This window comes from Dipodomys merriami, unplaced genomic scaffold (assembly GCF_024711535.1).
Source record: "Dipodomys merriami isolate MVZ:Mamm:240054 unplaced genomic scaffold, mDipMer1.0.p SCAF_68, whole genome shotgun sequence".
Lineage (NCBI taxonomy): Eukaryota > Metazoa > Chordata > Mammalia > Rodentia > Heteromyidae > Dipodomys > Dipodomys merriami.
In genome coordinates, this window is record NW_027206268.1 from 5,618,115 (window position 1) to 5,635,256 (window position 17,142).

At 45.3% G+C, this 17,142-nt stretch overlaps 1 protein-coding gene across 4 annotated transcripts in view; it reads left to right on the forward strand.

Annotated features, from left to right (window-relative positions):
- The window catches only part of Pls1 (plastin 1), a 64,951-nt gene that overhangs the window by 15,513 nt on the left and 32,296 nt on the right, over positions 1–17,142 (forward strand). For 3 of the 4 annotated variants that reach the window (XM_070005570.1, XM_070005568.1, XM_070005571.1), the window contains exons 2-3: positions 12,734–12,842; positions 16,636–16,799. In XM_070005570.1, the coding sequence (XP_069861671.1) occupies positions 12,773–12,842; positions 16,636–16,799 (234 nt within the window). In that variant the 5' untranslated portion in view covers positions 12,734–12,772. Of the gene's footprint in view, positions 1–12,375; positions 12,517–12,733; positions 12,843–16,635; positions 16,800–17,142 lie in introns of those variants that run through there. The other variant, XM_070005569.1, reaches the window with a different exon arrangement.

The following is a 17,142-nucleotide window of genomic DNA, read 5'->3' on the forward strand; positions in this document are numbered from 1 at the left end:
CTCCATTAAACTGGTCAGAAAGAGCCAGAAGTGGCACGTGGCTCAAGTGGTAGAGTGCTAGCCTCGAGCAAAAAGAAGCTCAGGGACAGTGCCCAGACCCTGAGTTCAAGTCCCAAGACTGGGGCTGACATACAAAAAAATTATCAGGGTTTAGCATTGGGATTACAGTAATAGCCAAGACAGACACAGGGTCTCCGCCGTAGGAAACTGGTGCTTCTCCAACCACTGATTTTTTTTTTTTTTCTGGCTCAGGGGGGAAAATTGAATATGTGTGTGTGTGTGTGTGTGTGTGTGTGTGTGTGTGTGTGTGTGTGTGTGTGTGTGTGTATGTGTGTGTATGTGCCAGTCTTGGGGCTTAAACTCAGGGCCTGCATGATCCATGGGGGTGGGGAGGGGGCAGGCGCGAGGGGCCTTGTTTTTACAAAACTGCGAAGAGGCAAATGTCAGAGATAGGTGCTGAGTGTTAAGTTGCACATCACTCAGAACATCACCTTGAGCCCAAACGCATTGAAGAGTGGCAGTCAGTCCGATAACCAAGGCAACTCCTCGTGTGCTGCTCAACGGGGGCTTCTTGGGCATCAGTGGTCGGCTCACCTTGCTGCACCTCGCCCATTCCTGTCCCAGCTCTGCCCTGTCCCATGGGCAGAGGTGGTGACGGGGAGAGACCACGATCACGCAGCTTCCGTGATGGCCTATCATAATGATTTCATTATGTTGGTTATGGCTGCACCTCTTACAGTGCCTAATTTGTAGCTTGTATCCTGTCATTGGTATGTATGTACAGGAAAAGCATGGAGATATATATAGGTTTAATGCTGTCCGCTGTGGGTCTTAGACCACAGCCTCCACTGTTTTCTTGATAGCAGTTTATTTATTCTTGGTGGTACTGGAGTTTGAACTCAGGGCCTTGTCCTTTCTCCAAGGCTTAAGTACAAATACTTGAACCATGTCCTTAGCTCTTTTTTTTTTTTTTTGGACAGTCCTTGTTCTTGAACTCAGCTCCTGGGCACTGTCCTTGAGCTTTCTTTTGCTCAAGGCTAGCACTCTACCACTTGAGCCACAGTACCACTTCTGGCTTTTTCTATGAATGTGGTGCTGAGGAATTGAGCCCAGGGCTTCCTGCATGCTAGGCGAGCACTCTACCACTGAGCCAGATTCCCAGCCCCCAGCTCTTTTTGATTTACTTATTTTTACAATGAGGTCTTGCTTACTTTTTTTTTTTTTTAACTAGAGCTGGCCTAATATACCATCCTCCTGTAGTTGGGATGACAGGTATGAATCAATATACCCATCTTTTTTTATTATTATTAGTTGAGATATGTGGTCTTGGAAACCTCTGTCCCAGGCTGGCTTTGAAACGACATCTTCCCCAACCCCTGCTTCCTACATGGCTGGTATTACAAATAGCAACTCCTGAGCCCTGCTAAATCTGCCCCACTCTTGACATTTCAAAGAAATGTCATTTGTGGCCTTGTTGTGGTCAGCTTATTTCACGTGATATTTTCAAAATTCCTCATGTTCTAGCATACATCCGTATTTATTTTTTGTGGCCATAATAGTCCATTTTGAGGATATATGGCATTAACAAAAATGTACTTATCATTCGGATGCAGTGGCTCAGGCCTGTAACCCTAACTACTTTGGAGATGAAGAACAGAGGATGTGGTTTCAGGCTATCCTGGGCCACAAAAGTAAAACAAAACAAAACAGCTGTTCAGGAGACTCCATCTCAAACGAATGGCTGGGAGTCATTCCAGCTACGGGGGAAGCATATGGCCGCACACAGGGGCAGGAAACCATCATCCCCAGCAACACACGGAAAGTACAAAGAGGAGGATCGAAGACCAGGCCAGGCCAGGCCTCGCATAAAGCCCTACCTTGGAAATAGTCTAGGCAAAAGGAGGGCAGGAGGCGTGGCTCAAGTAGTAGAGCTCCTTCCTGCCTTGTAAGTGTAAGGCACCGAGTCCCGTGTCCAATACTCCGTTTGTCACTTGATGGGCACAGCCTTTTCTCTTCTGGTTGGGATGAACAATGTTGCTACAGATGTCCTCTCTCTCCATGACTGGGAATTGAACTCAGGGCCTTTCACTTGCGGGACCAGCCACTCTACCACTTGAGCCACAACCCCTCAGCCCATTTGCTCAGGTTATTCTTTGAATAAGGTCATGCTTTTTGCCCACTTGGCCTGGACATTAATCCTCCTATTTACCCTTCCTTTCCCAGCTCGGATGATAGGCTCCTAACTTCACACCCAGCTATTGGGGGAGGTGGGCTTTGTTTTGTTTTGTTTTTAAGTTTTTGCCTGAGCTGACCTTCCTTCTCTCTGTGTGAATGATCTTCCTGAGCTCTGCCTGCTAGGTAGCCAGGAACTCTTTAAATATTTAAATAATGTGTGTATTTTCTGCATTTATTATGATCTAGGTATCTCAGATGATTATAATGTGGGTATTACACAGCGGACCATTAGTCATGTTTCGACAGCTGCTCCCACCCATAAAATAATCACAGTGGACTGGTAGATCACCACCCGAAAAGTTGACTCTTGTCCTTCAAGGGGACACGCTGTTCCTTGCCTGGTCCCTGGGTTCCAGCCTACCATTGATCGGCCCTTAGGCACCATCGATTAGTTTCTATTTTCTAGAATTCCACATAAATAAGATCGTCTGCTGTGCACTTTCTGGTTTCCCCTGGTCCCTAACTTTGACCTTAACTTTTCTTTTCATTTTGTGAAGCGGCACGGTGACACCCCTTCTTTGCTTTTATGGAGATGTTGTAAGGATGGCCGGGTAGTTCCTCTTCGGGGGCCAGCCCCTCTGGGGAAGCGGGGTATGGTTTGTAGTGGATCCTTTGTTCTTGCTTTAATCCACAGAATTTGATACAGTGCTGCCAATTAGTTGGTTTAAAAAAAAAAATCTTTGCTTGGGGGCTGGGAAGCTGGCTCAGGGGTAGAGCGCTACCTCTCATGCACAAGGCCCTGGGTTCCATTCCTCAGCACCACATAAGCAAAAAGAAAAAAAGCCATAAGTGGCGCTGTGGCTTAATTGGTAGAGTGCTAGCCTTGAGCTGAAGAGCTGAGGGACAGCGCCCAGGCTCAGAGTTCAGGCCCCATGACTGGACCCCAAAAAATAAAAAATAATGTGGGAGCTGGATGCCAGTGGTTTATACCTGTCATCCTAGCTATTCAGGAGGCTAAGATCTGAGGATGGTGATTTGAAGCCAGCCTGGGCAGGAGTGTCTTTGAGACTCTTATCTCCACTAAACTACCAAAAAACAAAAAAGCCGTAAGTAGAGCTGTGGTAGAATGCTGGCCTTGAGCAAAAGAAGCTCTTGGAGTTCATGTCCCAGAACTGGCACATGCGTGTGCGCACCCCGCCCCCTCCCACACATACAGGGTGCTCCTAGCATACCCCCATTTCCTAGGAAGAAAACCTGCTTGAATGAAATCTTTAGAAGACAAGTGTCACCCTCTCTTTAAGGATACTCGCTCTAATCTGATCGAAAGAATGATGACATCTACATTTTTGCCCTTTGATTATCATCTTTTTTTATAATTCCAAATCACACCCAGGTTTCAGATTGGCCTTTTCTCCTGACAGCATTCTTTGGAGATTAGCACTGCTGTGGCAGCTGAACCCTCGAGCTCCAACCCTTGGAGCTGGCTGCTGCTTCCCAGAGGGAGACCCAGCCCTGCATAGGGAAACTGAGTTTTCCATCCTCTCCGTTGTTTCTCTGGCTCCCCGCCAAAGCCAGAGAGACAAGCCAGCAGCAGCGGCAGCAGCAGCAGCAGCAGGTACATTGCTCTTTCCCTGAGCCCCTGGCAGCAGCCTTGTGGCAACTTCTGGAGCTATCTCTGTACAACTGGTCAACTAGGGACACGCCTCTTGGTACTTCCAGTGGAATGCCTTCTTGTATTAGCTGCCAGTGGCTTTGAAGGATCAGAGCAACCTCAAGTTCAGGGCCGCAGGATTCAGAATTCCTCCTTTCCCTTGGCTTGAAGGAATTTCTTTCCTACTGGCACTACTTGTGAGATTGGAAAGGAAGTTCTGGTTTATTCAGGGTTGGGCAAAAAAAAAAAACAACCCAAAACTTCAACTCATTAATTCTTCATTAGACTTTTATTTATTTATGTTATTTTGTTCTGGTCCTGGAGCCTGAACTCAGGCCTTAGGTTTAGCTCAAGGTTAGCTCTCTCCTACTTGAGCCACAGTTCTACTTCTGGCTCTTTGGTAGTTTCTATAATTGGAGAGAAGAGTCTCATGGACTTCTCTGCCCAGGCTGGCTTCAGACTGTGATCTTTAGATCTTAGCCTCCTGAGTAGCTAGGATTATAGGCGTGAGCCACCAGCACTAGCTAGACTTTGATTTTCTTTCTTTCTTTCTTGTTGTTGTTGGTTGTCGGGCTTGAACTCAGGGCCTGGGTGTTGTCCCTGAGTTTTGTACTCAAGGATAGCACTCTGTCACTTTGAGCCACAGCTCCTCTTCTGGTTTTCTGGTCATTCATTGGAGGTAAGAGTCTCATGGACTTTCCTTTCCTGGCTGGCTTTAAACCAGGATCATCAGATCTCAGCCTCCTGAGTAGCTAGGATGACAGGTGTGAGCCACTGGTACCTGGCTTGGACCCTGATTTTCTTATCAACCATGGATATACATTATTTGGGAAATGCTGGTGATTGAATACAGTTTTTACTATGTTATGCTATGTGGAATATGTGGATGTGTGCGTGTGTGCATGCATGTGTGTACTGTTGCTTTGTATATACATCTACTATGTAGTTTAACCACAGAGAAACAACATTTTTACTTCTAAAGCAATTCCAGAGTATCTACCTATCTATCCAGAATATATATATGTGTGTGTGTGTGTGTGTGTGTGTGTAATATACACAAATATGTGTATATATTTAAATCACAAGTTATTTTTTATTTTTTTATTGTAAAGATACTATACAGAGGGTTACAGTTACATGAGTAGGTAATCAGTACACTTCCTACACAATAGCTATTTATCATAGGTGTTCTGTGTGACAAGGTTACAACCAAGCATTTGGAGAGAGAATCATCTTTCTGAATTGCAAGACATTCTTCAGCATTATTTTTATTCTCCATTTGTATGGCCTAATAGTGTCATAGGGACATCTTCCTTGTGTAATTAAAGCTCTCTTCCACTGTTTTGCCAAATTTGGGGGCAGAAATTACATCTTCCAGAAGTTTCCTTTATCAATGACACACGCCTGCTCGGCTCACCTCCTTGCAGCAATTTTCATAGTTTCTAAGTGAGACTCCAAGTCTGCCCTCGCCCTCCTCAGCGCCGGCTGCCCTGGCTACTGTCCTTCTCACTGTTTTCTTGGTAAAACAGAAAATGAGCAGTTGCCAAGGCCCAGGTAGAGCTAAGAAGCTTTTTGAATGATGCATGTCGAGGAAACTTGGCATCCGATATCACAGGCAACTTGAAGAGATCTTCGGGGCAAGAAAGAAGGGCTCCTGCATTTTCTTAGACTGGGCCAGCTTCTAACAAGCTCAGTGCTGCCTTTGTGCGTGATCCACCTTCTGTCAGCCAAGCAGAGAGTTAGGACGGGGTGTCTACTTCAGGTGTCCATGCACCCTCTGAATTCATTTGCAGGAGTCATGCCCAAAGAAACAAAAACAACACACTCGGACCAGTTAGTCCTGGCACGTGGAGGCCGTAGAAAAATCCCACAGTTTAAAAAAGCAACAAACAAAAAACTTCCTTGGCTTTGAACCAGGCCCTGGAGTCCAACAAAGCTGGTCCCCTTGCGCTCCTGACAGGCAACCAGAGCCTCCATTGTGTTTCAACAGAGCCCAGAGATAATATTCCTTTATGAGCCTCCGTGGATATCAGCTTGCAGCCCGGAGCCTGGAGCTTGATACTGGAGTCGCTTACCGTGTTACTGTGCATAGCTACAGATGTTATTAATGACGTGGGCTTTTGCAGGCATTTACAAAAGTCAGGGCTGCGAATGCGGATGTTGCTAAGGGTCCGGTAACGCGAGCTGCGGAGGCCAGGGTAACCCCCAGGGATGAGTGCACCCTGCCCAGCCAAGTAGCTCAAACTCTAGAATATTCTACCAAGTGCTGGCCTAGGATTTCCCCCTCCCCCCCATCTAAATGTCAGTTGAGATTCCAGTTGACATTTTTGGTTTGCTTGTATCAGTCCTGGGGCTTGATCTCAGGGCCTGGGTGCTGCCCCTGAGCTTCTTTTGCTCAGGGCTAGCACTCTACCAATTTGAGCCATAGGTCCACTTCTGGCTAATTAGACGGTTCATTGGAGATAAGAGTCTTGAAGACTCTCCTACCTGGGTTGATCTTGAGCCACGATCCTCAGATCTCAGCCTCCTGAGTAGCCAGGATTATATGCATGAGCCACCAGCGCCCTGGCTGAATCTCAGAATTTCTGATATGGAATGACACAAAGAATTATTTAAAAAAAAATTCTGCCTACTTCTGACCCTGTTCTTCTGTTAGAATCCAGGTTCCTGTCTTTTTCTTTCCTTTCAAATGTGTTCAGACATCCCAGGGGACTGACCAGGGACTGTCACCAGCCGTTAGACACAAATGGTGGCGACCTCCTGTTACCTTAGCTGTTAAAATTGCTTAGTACCCCCATTAGGGGAAAACGTGTTGTGCATATACCACTCCCAGGGTCTAATTTGAACATCCTTAAAAAAAAAAAAAAGGAAAGATAATTGAACTGTGTGTGACTGATCACAGTCCAAACGCAGGTTCAGTAAGGTGCATAGCATTGCTATTATGCTTCATGTGGAAGGTGCCAATGAAACACCAGCAAATTCCATGTTTAAATTGGGCCAAAATAGTCACTGGAGAAAAGACAGCCTCTTGCATACACGGTGCTGGCAAAACCAATTATTCATGTGCAGGAGATCATCTCAACTTGTACAAAATCAAAATGGATCATAGAATGCAAATGCTGGAACTTTTTAATTTTTTTTTCGGTCCTGGGGCTTGAACTGTGGGCCTGGGTGCTGTGGACTCCTTTACATGCTCAAGGCTAGCAAGCACTTGAGCCACAGCACTTCCAGCATTTTCTGTGACTAATTGAAGAAAGAGTCTTAATGGACTTTCCTGCCCAGCTGGCTTCGAACCGCCATCCTCAGATCTCAGCCTCCTGGAGTAGCTAGGATGACAGGCGTGAGCTACTGACATGGGACAAGCCCTGAAACTTTAAATCTACTACAAGAAGACTGGATGTGCTAGGCGCTGGTAATCACTTTCATAATCAGTGGAGCTCTGATTAGCACTTGTGTGAACAAACCCACCCAGAGACCTGGGAAAGAACTTTCTGGAAGGATTAGAAACAATGTGCTTGGTCACTCACACTGCACCAGGAATAGTGCCTGATCCTACCAGCCAGCCTGGAAACCAACAAATGTGTGGGTCATGCGGTAGAGGCGGTAGAGGAGGATGGAGTCTTAGCCGTGGTGATAATGAACTCTCCCATAGATTCCTCACTTCAGTGCTAGAGAAATGCTGCGATTCAATGTTCTCTGTAATAAGGACTTCTCTGGAGCTCGGTGTTTGGCCTAAGGTGCTTTTCTTCCTTTCCTGTCCCTCCCTTTCTCTCCACCTTTCCTCTCTTCCTTTATTTTATTCTCAGTGCCCAGGTTTGAACTCAGGCCTTGCACCTGCCAGGCATGTGTTGGATCACCTGAACCACGCCCACAGCACTTTTTATTTATTTTGCAGCCAAGGTCTGGCACTTTTGCCCAGGCCGGCCTTGGACCATGATCCTCCTAACCTCTGCCTTCTGCAGAGCTGGGTGTCTGGTTTTTCTTCCCTCCATCCCTCCTTCCCTTCCTCTCTCCCTCCCTCCCTTTCTCCTTTCCTCTATCCATTCTTCTGGCATGCATTAGCTATGCAAAGAAAGTCTTCGTTGTTACATTTGCATGCATTCCAGCGCTCACTGACAAAACTCACCTCCTCTGTCTGGCATATTCAGTGAGACAGGATCTTGATAGTGTTTTGTTTTGTTTTGTTTTCCTTGTGTCTCAGCTGGTCTTGAACTGCATTACTCTTGTCTCTGCCTCCTAAGTAGCCAGGATTACAGTACCAATGTCCTGGAGGGGGAAAACTGGAGGAAAACCAAGCAAGGGGTGACATTGTCTAAAAAATGAAATGTACTCATTACCTGACTGAAGAAATGAAGAGCCACATACTAGTAGCTCCCCTCTGTAATCCTAGCTACTCAGGAGGCTGAGATCGGAGGATTGTGGTTCAGTTATCTCCAGTTAACCACCAGAAAACTGGAAGGGGAGCTGTGGCTCAAAAATGGTAGAATGCTAATCTTGAGCCAGAAAGAGCTCAGGGACAGTACTCAGGCCCTGAGTTCAAGCCCTATACCGACTAAAAAACAAAAAGGCTTTGGACATTGCCAGATTTTTTTTCCCTGGCTGAGAACCACTGCCCTAGACTAAATGTCCCTCTGGACATGCCTAACAAAGCTAAAGAGCAATACCGAAAAGGACCAAACGCTTTTCAAAATAATTTAATTTCATTGGAGGACAAAGATCAATAATGGTTCTAGGATACTTTTTTTTTCTTCAGAAATTGGAAAAAAAAAGTTTCAAATTCAGACAGAATTAAAAGGGACCTTGAAGAGCCAAAACAATCTGGAAGGGGGGAAAAAACAAACCCAACAGGTTAGAGAGTCATATCATACAGCTTACAAAACAACATGCCTGAGAGTTCTCAGCTCCTGAAAATACCTTTTAGATGTATCTGGGCAAAGAATGAAACACTTCAAGTTTAAGCCAGTGTGTGCTTTGGTGGCGAAAGTTCAAGCCCTGTCCCTGGCCAAGCTCTTAAAGCTTCACCAGTGGGAGTGTCACTCAGGTTGCTGTGACTCCGGGTGTTGGAATTCTGGGCTAGAAAGAACCCTTCCCGTCCCCTCCAGATGCTATTTCATGTTGCTACTGAACTGTGCATTCCAAGAAACTCCGCACCTCAGGCAATTACCCTGGAGCCACTACCTCCCTATGGTGTGATTTCCTGTGACTCAGTAGCACGTAATGCAGAACACAGGAACAAAGGGCTTTCCAGACACCCCCAAAAATGTACCGTAAAACAATTCACATCATTTCCATAGAGGATGATGGCCTCCTACGCCCTCTGCTCTGCCACATTTCCTTGTTCATCTAGTGTTGGGACAGGAGCACCAGAACTTAGAGGGTTCAGTGAGGGAGGGATGGGGGGGCTGGGTTATGAACCCCATTAGAAAAGGGTTAGGAAAAAAGTTGACACAAATTATTTTGAGAGATTCAGAAGGAAGGCCAGCAATTAGCAGGTGAGTTTAAAAAAAAAAAAAAAGGGCTGGGAATAGGGCTCAGTGGTAGAGCACTTGCCTAGCACGCATGAAGTCCTGTTGTGCCAGGCTGCAGACACCCAAAGACCACCAAGGAGCCAAATCCATTGCAAGCACACGAGAGTCGTTTATTGCAGGCTTGAGCCTGGACTCAAAATCGTCGCCGACGCAGCAGGTCAGAGTTGAGAGTCCCAGCCACATCTTCAGCAGAGTTCTTATAGGGTTTCCAGCAAGAGGAGGGGGTTTCCATCCTAGCAGTTACACGATTGGCTTAAGGCTCGCAGGCTTCTACATAATTGGTCAGCGCGCAAGTTTCAGGGTAGGCTCATTGGTTAAGGGCATAATCATTTCCAGTAAGGGTAGGGGCTTTCTTTAGTGATTACAGAATTGGTTAAATCATACATAGCAAGCAGATCATTGGTTGGGATACAGAAGACTAACCATAGGATGTAGGCAACACTATATTTTTAAAATGTTTATGACCCTACAGCTGCTTTTTCCAGGAACTTGACCAACCTGTCCATTCTCCAGTAACTTGGGTGGTCCCTTCCCATAAGTGGCTAACTTGTGTTTTGCCTCAACAGTCCTAGGTTCGATTCCTTAGTACCACATACACAGAAAAAGCCAGAAGGGGCACTGTGGCTCAAGTGGTAGAATGCTAGCCTTGAGCAAAAGAAGCTCAGGGACAGCACCTAGGCCCTGAGTTCAAGTCCCAGAACTGCCACTCTTTATTGTGTCTATCTATCTCTATCTGTCTATCTATCTCTATCTGTCTGTCTATAGTCTCTCTGTCGGTTGGTCAGTCTATCTATCTATCTATCTATCTATCTATCTATCTATCTATCTATCTATCTATCTATCTATACTAGACTTGGTGCTTTTCCTGCTCAGCCCAGTCACTAGATCTCAGTGAGATGGCGAATAAATAGTAGGTGGTGCAGTGAGTGGAGAAACGTGGTTGTGACAATGTAGGAACTTTTGCTCAAGGTTAGTGCTCTACCACTTGAGCCAAAGCTTCACTCTGGCTTTTCTGGTGGTTCACTGCAGATAAGAGCCTCATGGACTTTCTTCCCCAGGCTGGCTTTGAACCGTGATCCTCAGATCTCAGCCTCCTGAGTAGCTAGGGTGACAGGTGTGAGCCACCGGTGCCCAACTTGGGTTCTCTTTTTCTGTATTTCTGGCTCTACTAGGCTTTGAATTCAGGGCTGTGTACTTGTTAGGCACAGGTGCTCTGTCCCTTGAGCCACACCCTCATAGACAGATAAAAACATTTTCCAGGTTTTCTTTTAAATGCCTAGGAACACTTCAGTTAAATTATGTTACTTAGTTCTTTTTTTCACAGATGGATCGATTCCAGGACCTTGCCATCTTTTAAATTTGTAATAGTAAAAAAAATAGGAAGTAGCATAGTAAAAAAAGGAAGGGTGGTGGTGGGAGAGAAGAGTGATTTGCAAGACAGGAGCTGGTTGCTCACACCTGTAGTCCTAGCAATTCAGGAGGCTGAGATATTAGGAACATGGTTCAAAGCCAGTCTTGGCAGGAAAGTCTTTGAGACTCTTATCTCCAATGAACCACCAGACAAGCCAGAGTGAAGCTGTGGCTCAAGGGGTAGAGCACTAACTTTGAGCAAAATTGCTCAGGGACAGCACCTAGGCCCTGAGTTCAAGCCCCAGGATTGTTACCTCCCCCCCCCAATAAAAAAGTGATTTTGCAAAGAAGGGGAGAGGACCCAGACATCTGCAGAGTTACCAACCAGCGGAAATACCTTAGAACCCTCTAGAAAAAAAAGTGTCGTCGAGGACTTTCTCTTTTTTTACAAAGTATTATGGGTAAATTGCTCTATTCGACAAGTTTCCATATTGATTCTGCCCATTTATAGGAAAATAAAATCATTTTAGGTTAATGAATTCCATACATTTGAATAGGCATGGCCAAAGAATAAAGTCCTAGTCTTATTTTTCTCATTTCAAATGCAAGGTCAATACCAGAACTGTTAATTTACAGCCTTTCTGTGTAACGCCATGCTAAAATTGGACCACTATTTTTAAAACTTGCAGCAAGAAAGAGAAAAAAACCGGTCATGAGCAGGGGAAAGGACAGGCAAGGTAACCACCGCCACAAAGCTTACAAACAAAATGATGACAGAAACAGAATTTTTTTCTGACCTATGGGGTTGTCCTTAAAAATCCTGCTAAGGCTAGGCACTGTGGGCCTCACCTGTAATCCCAGCCACTCAGGAAGCAGAGATCTGAGGATCATCATTTGAAACCAGTAAGAAACTTCAAGAAACTTTCTCCAGTTAACTACCAAAATGCCACAAGTGGAGCTATGGCTCAAGTGGTACGGTACCAAGCCTTCAATGGGAAAGCTACATTCAAGCCAGGTCTTCAGTTCAAGCCCCAATACTGGCACCAAAGGGGTGGGAAAAAAAGAATTAAAAAAAGAAAAAGTTATATAATGTTCTTCCTTTTCACCCCCCTCCCTGAAATGTACCCACCAGAAGACGATATCAAAAGGCTATGAAGTGATTTTTTTGGGGTAGTGAGATCGTGGGTTATCTTAATGTTCTTTGGGAAACGTTTTTCTCCCACAGTTCACTACGTATCCCAACCTCGCCTTCTTGTTTTCGTACAGCCTACTTGTACATCTTTGTTTTTCCCTTTTCATTTGTCTTGTGTACTCAGAGTTAGCAAGGTCCGCTGGTCCGAGAGGGGGTGGGTCACGTCATGCAGGGAAGGGGAACCCGTGTAGAAATGGCAGGGTTATTTCTCCAGATGTGCTGACTCGAACGTCCCCTTTCTGTGGACGTCACTCAGGGTTTTGAAGTGTGACCTTCAGACTTCATCCTTCCTATGTGTCATTGCGAGACTTTTCTCAAACTTGAAAGGCTTCTTTTACCGAAATAGTGGGGTGGAGTGTAAATGAGAATTGTATCCTGGGAGGAAAGTTTGGGCCTTATAAACACAGGGTGAGCAAAGGTAGCCTTCCTGACTCATAGTTATTGTTGGCCTTGTAGACTGGTAGAACATTACAAAGAGACCCAAGTTATTCTTGCTCAGCTCCAAATGCTCTTTCTCTGGCTGTTACCATGGTTTAATGTTCTCTTCCTTCCTTTCTTTTTGTCAGGTGTAGGACTTGAACTCAGGGTCTGGGCACTGTCCCTCAGCTCTTCAGTTCAAGGCAAGCACTTTACCACTTTGAGCCACAGCGAGACTTCTGGTTTTCTGGTGGTTCATTGGAGATAAGAGTCTCATGTTTTTCCTGCCCAGGCTGGCTTTGAACTGCGATCCTCAGATCACAGCCTCCTGAGTAGATGGGATGACAGGCATGAGCCGTGGATGGCCCACCTTAAAACATTCTCTTTATGACATTGCTTTTTTTTTTTTTCTTCTCCTAGATCTGAAGAAGGACCTGAAAAAGCCTTTCCTGCCCAAGAATGGAAAACAGTGCCACCACCATCTCTCGGGAGGAGCTTGAGGAACTACAAGAAGCATTCAATAAGATCGGTATGCATGAGGAACAGTAAATACGTTATTTTAATTGATATCACTCTTCAGGAATGAAACAGTATATTTTTTTGTGTATGTGCCAGTATTGGAGATTGAACTCAGGGCATGGGTGCTGTCCCTTAGCTCTTTTGCTCAAGGCTAGCGCGCTACCACTTGAGCCACAGTGTCATTGTTGGCTTTTTCGTAGTTAATTGGAAATAAGAGTCTCTGGGTCTTTTCTTACTCTGGTTGGCTTTAAACCACAATCCTCATATCTCAGCCTCCTAAGTAGCTAAGATTTTTTTCTTTTTACTATTACTAATTTCCTTCACATTTATTCCTTTCTTCTTCTTTTTTTTTCCTATCTAGGTTTTATTGGCTTCTTTCTTTCTGTAAGATAAACTAAAGACTGGCATGAACTTCTCGGTGAACTGGACTTTGAGTTCTTTGTAGAGATTAACCTAGGTTAATGAATGACACTGTAATGGGATATGCTGCACGTGGTATCCTCAGTCCACAGGGGGAAAAATTACAGAAACACTTCCTTGTGCACAAAGACAAACTCTGCCCTCTGAGCCTTTGTCCCTACAATAATACAAATACTGTCTGAATTCATGAAGGACAATTGTTCACAACGGAGTTTCACTTTTGAAGATCCTACGTCTTTCTTTTTCCTTCCCCTGAAATTCACGCAGAATGTAAAAGCATTTGAGTACAGTTTGAAGGGCTGTGTATCTTCTTTAGACCCATGCAGTGTTCCTTCTTTGTGACATTCTCTTCTTGCCAGTTTTGTGTATTTTTTCCAAAAATGATCCTCAGACCCTGCTAGATGTCCAGGCTTTACCTTCCCCGCTTTGAGAACCTGATCAACAGGGAGGATGCAGGAGCCTTTTCTCGCTGTAGTTGATAAATGTATGAGCAAAAGGAGACCCCTGGGACAGTGGAGTGTTGTGGGTAATGAGACGGTGAGATGCCTCCCCCTGTACCCCTCCCCATCCGAAGTTTTCCCTGCGTCTGTAGACCTGTCTCTCAGGCAGTGATGAAAAATAAATCAGAGCTGGGCATTGGTAGCTTACTTACTCTAGCTCCTTGGGAGGCCGAAAACAGGAGGATTGTGATTGAAGGCTAGGCAGGGCAGAAAAGTTCACAAGAACTTTTTTTTTTTTTTTGCTGGTCGTGGGCCTGAGCTCTGGGTCTAGGGGCTGTGCCTCAGCTCTTCAGCTCAAGGCTATTAGCACCCTACCAACTTGAGCCACAGCACCACTTCCAGCTTTTTTCTGCTTATGTGGTACTGAAGAATCGAACCCAGGGCTTCATGCATGCAAGGCAAGTGCTCTACTACTGAGCCACCTTCCCAGCCCAACAAGAACTATTCTTAACCCATAACTGGGCACAATGGTGTGTGTCTGACATCTCAAACTACAGGTGATTGACAGGAATATGGGCCCGGCCAGCACAGGCAGGGGGAAAAAAAAATCGATGGCTCTCTGCACAGAAAGGAAATGGGCACAGCAGTGCATGACTGTGATCCCAGTGTTACAGGTAGTCTCAAAGAGGGTGGATCTGGGATCAGGCATGCCCCTGGGTGGGAAGAGAGACCCTAGCCTGAAAAATAAGAGCTGGATGGACAGCGCAGTTCTAGCATATACCACTTTAGCAAGCATGAGCTAAGCCCTGAGTTCAAGCCCCAGGACTGCCAAGAAGAAACAGCAACAAAACTGAGAGTCAGACTGCTGGGCCCATGAATTTAACGATCACAGTTTTCTTGCTCTTAGATTTTTTTCCCCCCATGAACCTAGTGAATAATGACCAAAAGGAATGAACTTGAAATGCAGGGTCAGATGCATTTCTAGAGATGATTACAAAGGAAGATTTATATTAAAAAGTAAAGTTCTTCAAAAAGGAAAGGAAAAAAAAATCACATGATTTACAGATCTTCCTGTGAAGCAGAGCGCCTTGTACAAATCTCTGGGTTTTCCCAGGTCTCCTTGTGAACAGTCACGAGTACATTGCACAAATACAGGATGTACACAAAAATCACTAAAAATGCATTTTATAGAGTATTATATGCAGTGCTAATTTTCCAACCAAAAAAAAAGTGGGCAGTTATTAAAATGTTCTGTTCCATTTAGATATGGAAACAGAGGCAACAAGAACAAATGGGTCTTCTTGCCTGATTGTTATTTAACAGACATGTCTGAGCACAGTGCTACATGGACCTTCCCAAAATGTATGGATTAGTTGTCTCTTTTCTTTTTTTCACACACCAACTGTAATCCTTTTTTTTTTTTTTTTTTGGTGGTATTGGTATTTGAACCCAGGGCTTCATGTTTGCTAGACCCATTAAATTAATATTTAATGGAATATTAAAATAGTTAATAATTCTAAACAGTATCCTAAACTTCCATCTGAAGAGTCCAGAAGATAAGTTCCTTTCCTCATCTAATCCAATTACCGTGATGACAGCTCTTTTGTTGAGAGGAAAAAGCAGCCTAAGACACAAGCCAGTGGCTACCAGATGAGCTAAGTCAGTCTTGGCGATACCCACCCAGCCTGCAGGCACAGCATGCCACACGGGTGGTTTCTGGTGCCCGCTGGGCAGCCAGGATCTGCGGTGCCTTCATTCTGGGTGAAGAAGTGATATGCAGTCTCTAGGGAAAAACCCCAGGGAAGGGCATTTCGGTGATCACATGGAAACACCCAGAAAGTTGTTGCCAAGAGTCCAAATATAGCCGTGAGATTGCCGGCACACCTAATCTCAAAATGACAGCAGGCAGAATGGTATCATAAATACGTAATGAAGACGCGATGAATTATTGAAAGCGAAACAAGCTGTTGCCAGGAGCAGTGCGGGGCAAAAGTGCTTTACGTGGATTTTACAGGACACGTAGATCCTTTCTGCAAGGAGTATGTGGCCTGCGGATCTGTTTCATAGATCTAGTTTATAAATCCATTGCAGGAATTTACAAATATCAATCCATTTTACTAGAGTCTGAGTGCATGTGCCCCTTGACCACAGTGTGACATTTCTCTCCCCCATTTCTCCCACCCTCCCTCTTTCCCTCCCTACCTTCCTTCCTTCCTTCCTTCCCTCCCTCCTTCCTTCTTTCCCTCCCTCCCTCCCTCCCTCCTTCCTTCCTTCCTTCCTTCCTTCCCTCCTTCCTTCCCCTCCCCTCCCTCCCTTCCTTCCTTCCCCTCTTTCTTTCTTGGTACTGGGGTTTGAACTTGGCCTTGCCCCTATTAGGTATGTGCTCTACCTACCACTCAAGCCACACCTTCAGCCTTTCACTCTGGCTGTTTGGAGAACATTTTTTACCCTCTCCCCCCACACTTGTCTGCACTGCACCATCCTCCTGTCCAGGCTTCCTTTCACAGCTGGAGGCAGGTGCCTGCCCCCTCGCCCGGGCTTTTCTGTGAAAATGGAACTTTGTGACCATTTTTGCTCAGGCTGTCCTAGTATCACAATCCTGAGGTACTTTCTCTATGTAGCTACTAGCTAGAATGATGACTATGAGGTTTATTGCTTTGAAGCTTAGTCATTTCCCCAAACTGAGTTTCTTGCCCGAGCCTTGTCCATTCTATGCACTTAAAATCCATATAGCAGCCCTCAATCTATGAAGAGAAGCTGCAGTTAAAAAATGAATGTTTTAATCAAGTGTGGCACATGCTCTGCATAGTTCAGTTGTAGGAAGATACTCCCTGTCCCCTGGGGAAACAAGCACCCAAGGGTGTCCCCATCCTAGAGGCTGGCTCAGGGCTGATCTCCAGCAGCATAGGTGACGCAGGGCCCATCAGTAATCTGCCTTTGCAGATATTGACAACAGCGGCTACGTCAGTGACTATGAACTTCAGGACCTGTTTAAGGAAGCCAGCCTGCCTCTCCCTGGCTACAAAGTGCGTGAGATCGTGGAGAAAATTCTAGCGGTTGCTGACAACAACAAAGATGGCAAAATCAGCTTTGAAGAGTTCGTGTCGGTGAGTAATGGCCGGTCCACTGTTGGTCCTGGCTGGCTGGTGATCAGATTTGGCTCCAGGCAACCCGAAGGAGCCCACTTTAACATGAGGAAAATGCTCATAGCAGCTGTTACTGTGCAAGTAGTAATGTCTGCACATGACTCATAAAGCTGAGGACAAAGTCACAGCATGGAAGTCTGCTTTTTTAATTTTTATTTGTTTTAAAAATATAATAATTTTTATTTTTATCATTCAGGTATTGTACAGAGGGGTTACCATTGGCTAGAACCCAAGGCTTGTCCCTGAGCTTCTTTGGCTCAAGGCTAGTGCTCTGCCACTTCAGCCACACCTCCACTTCTAGCTT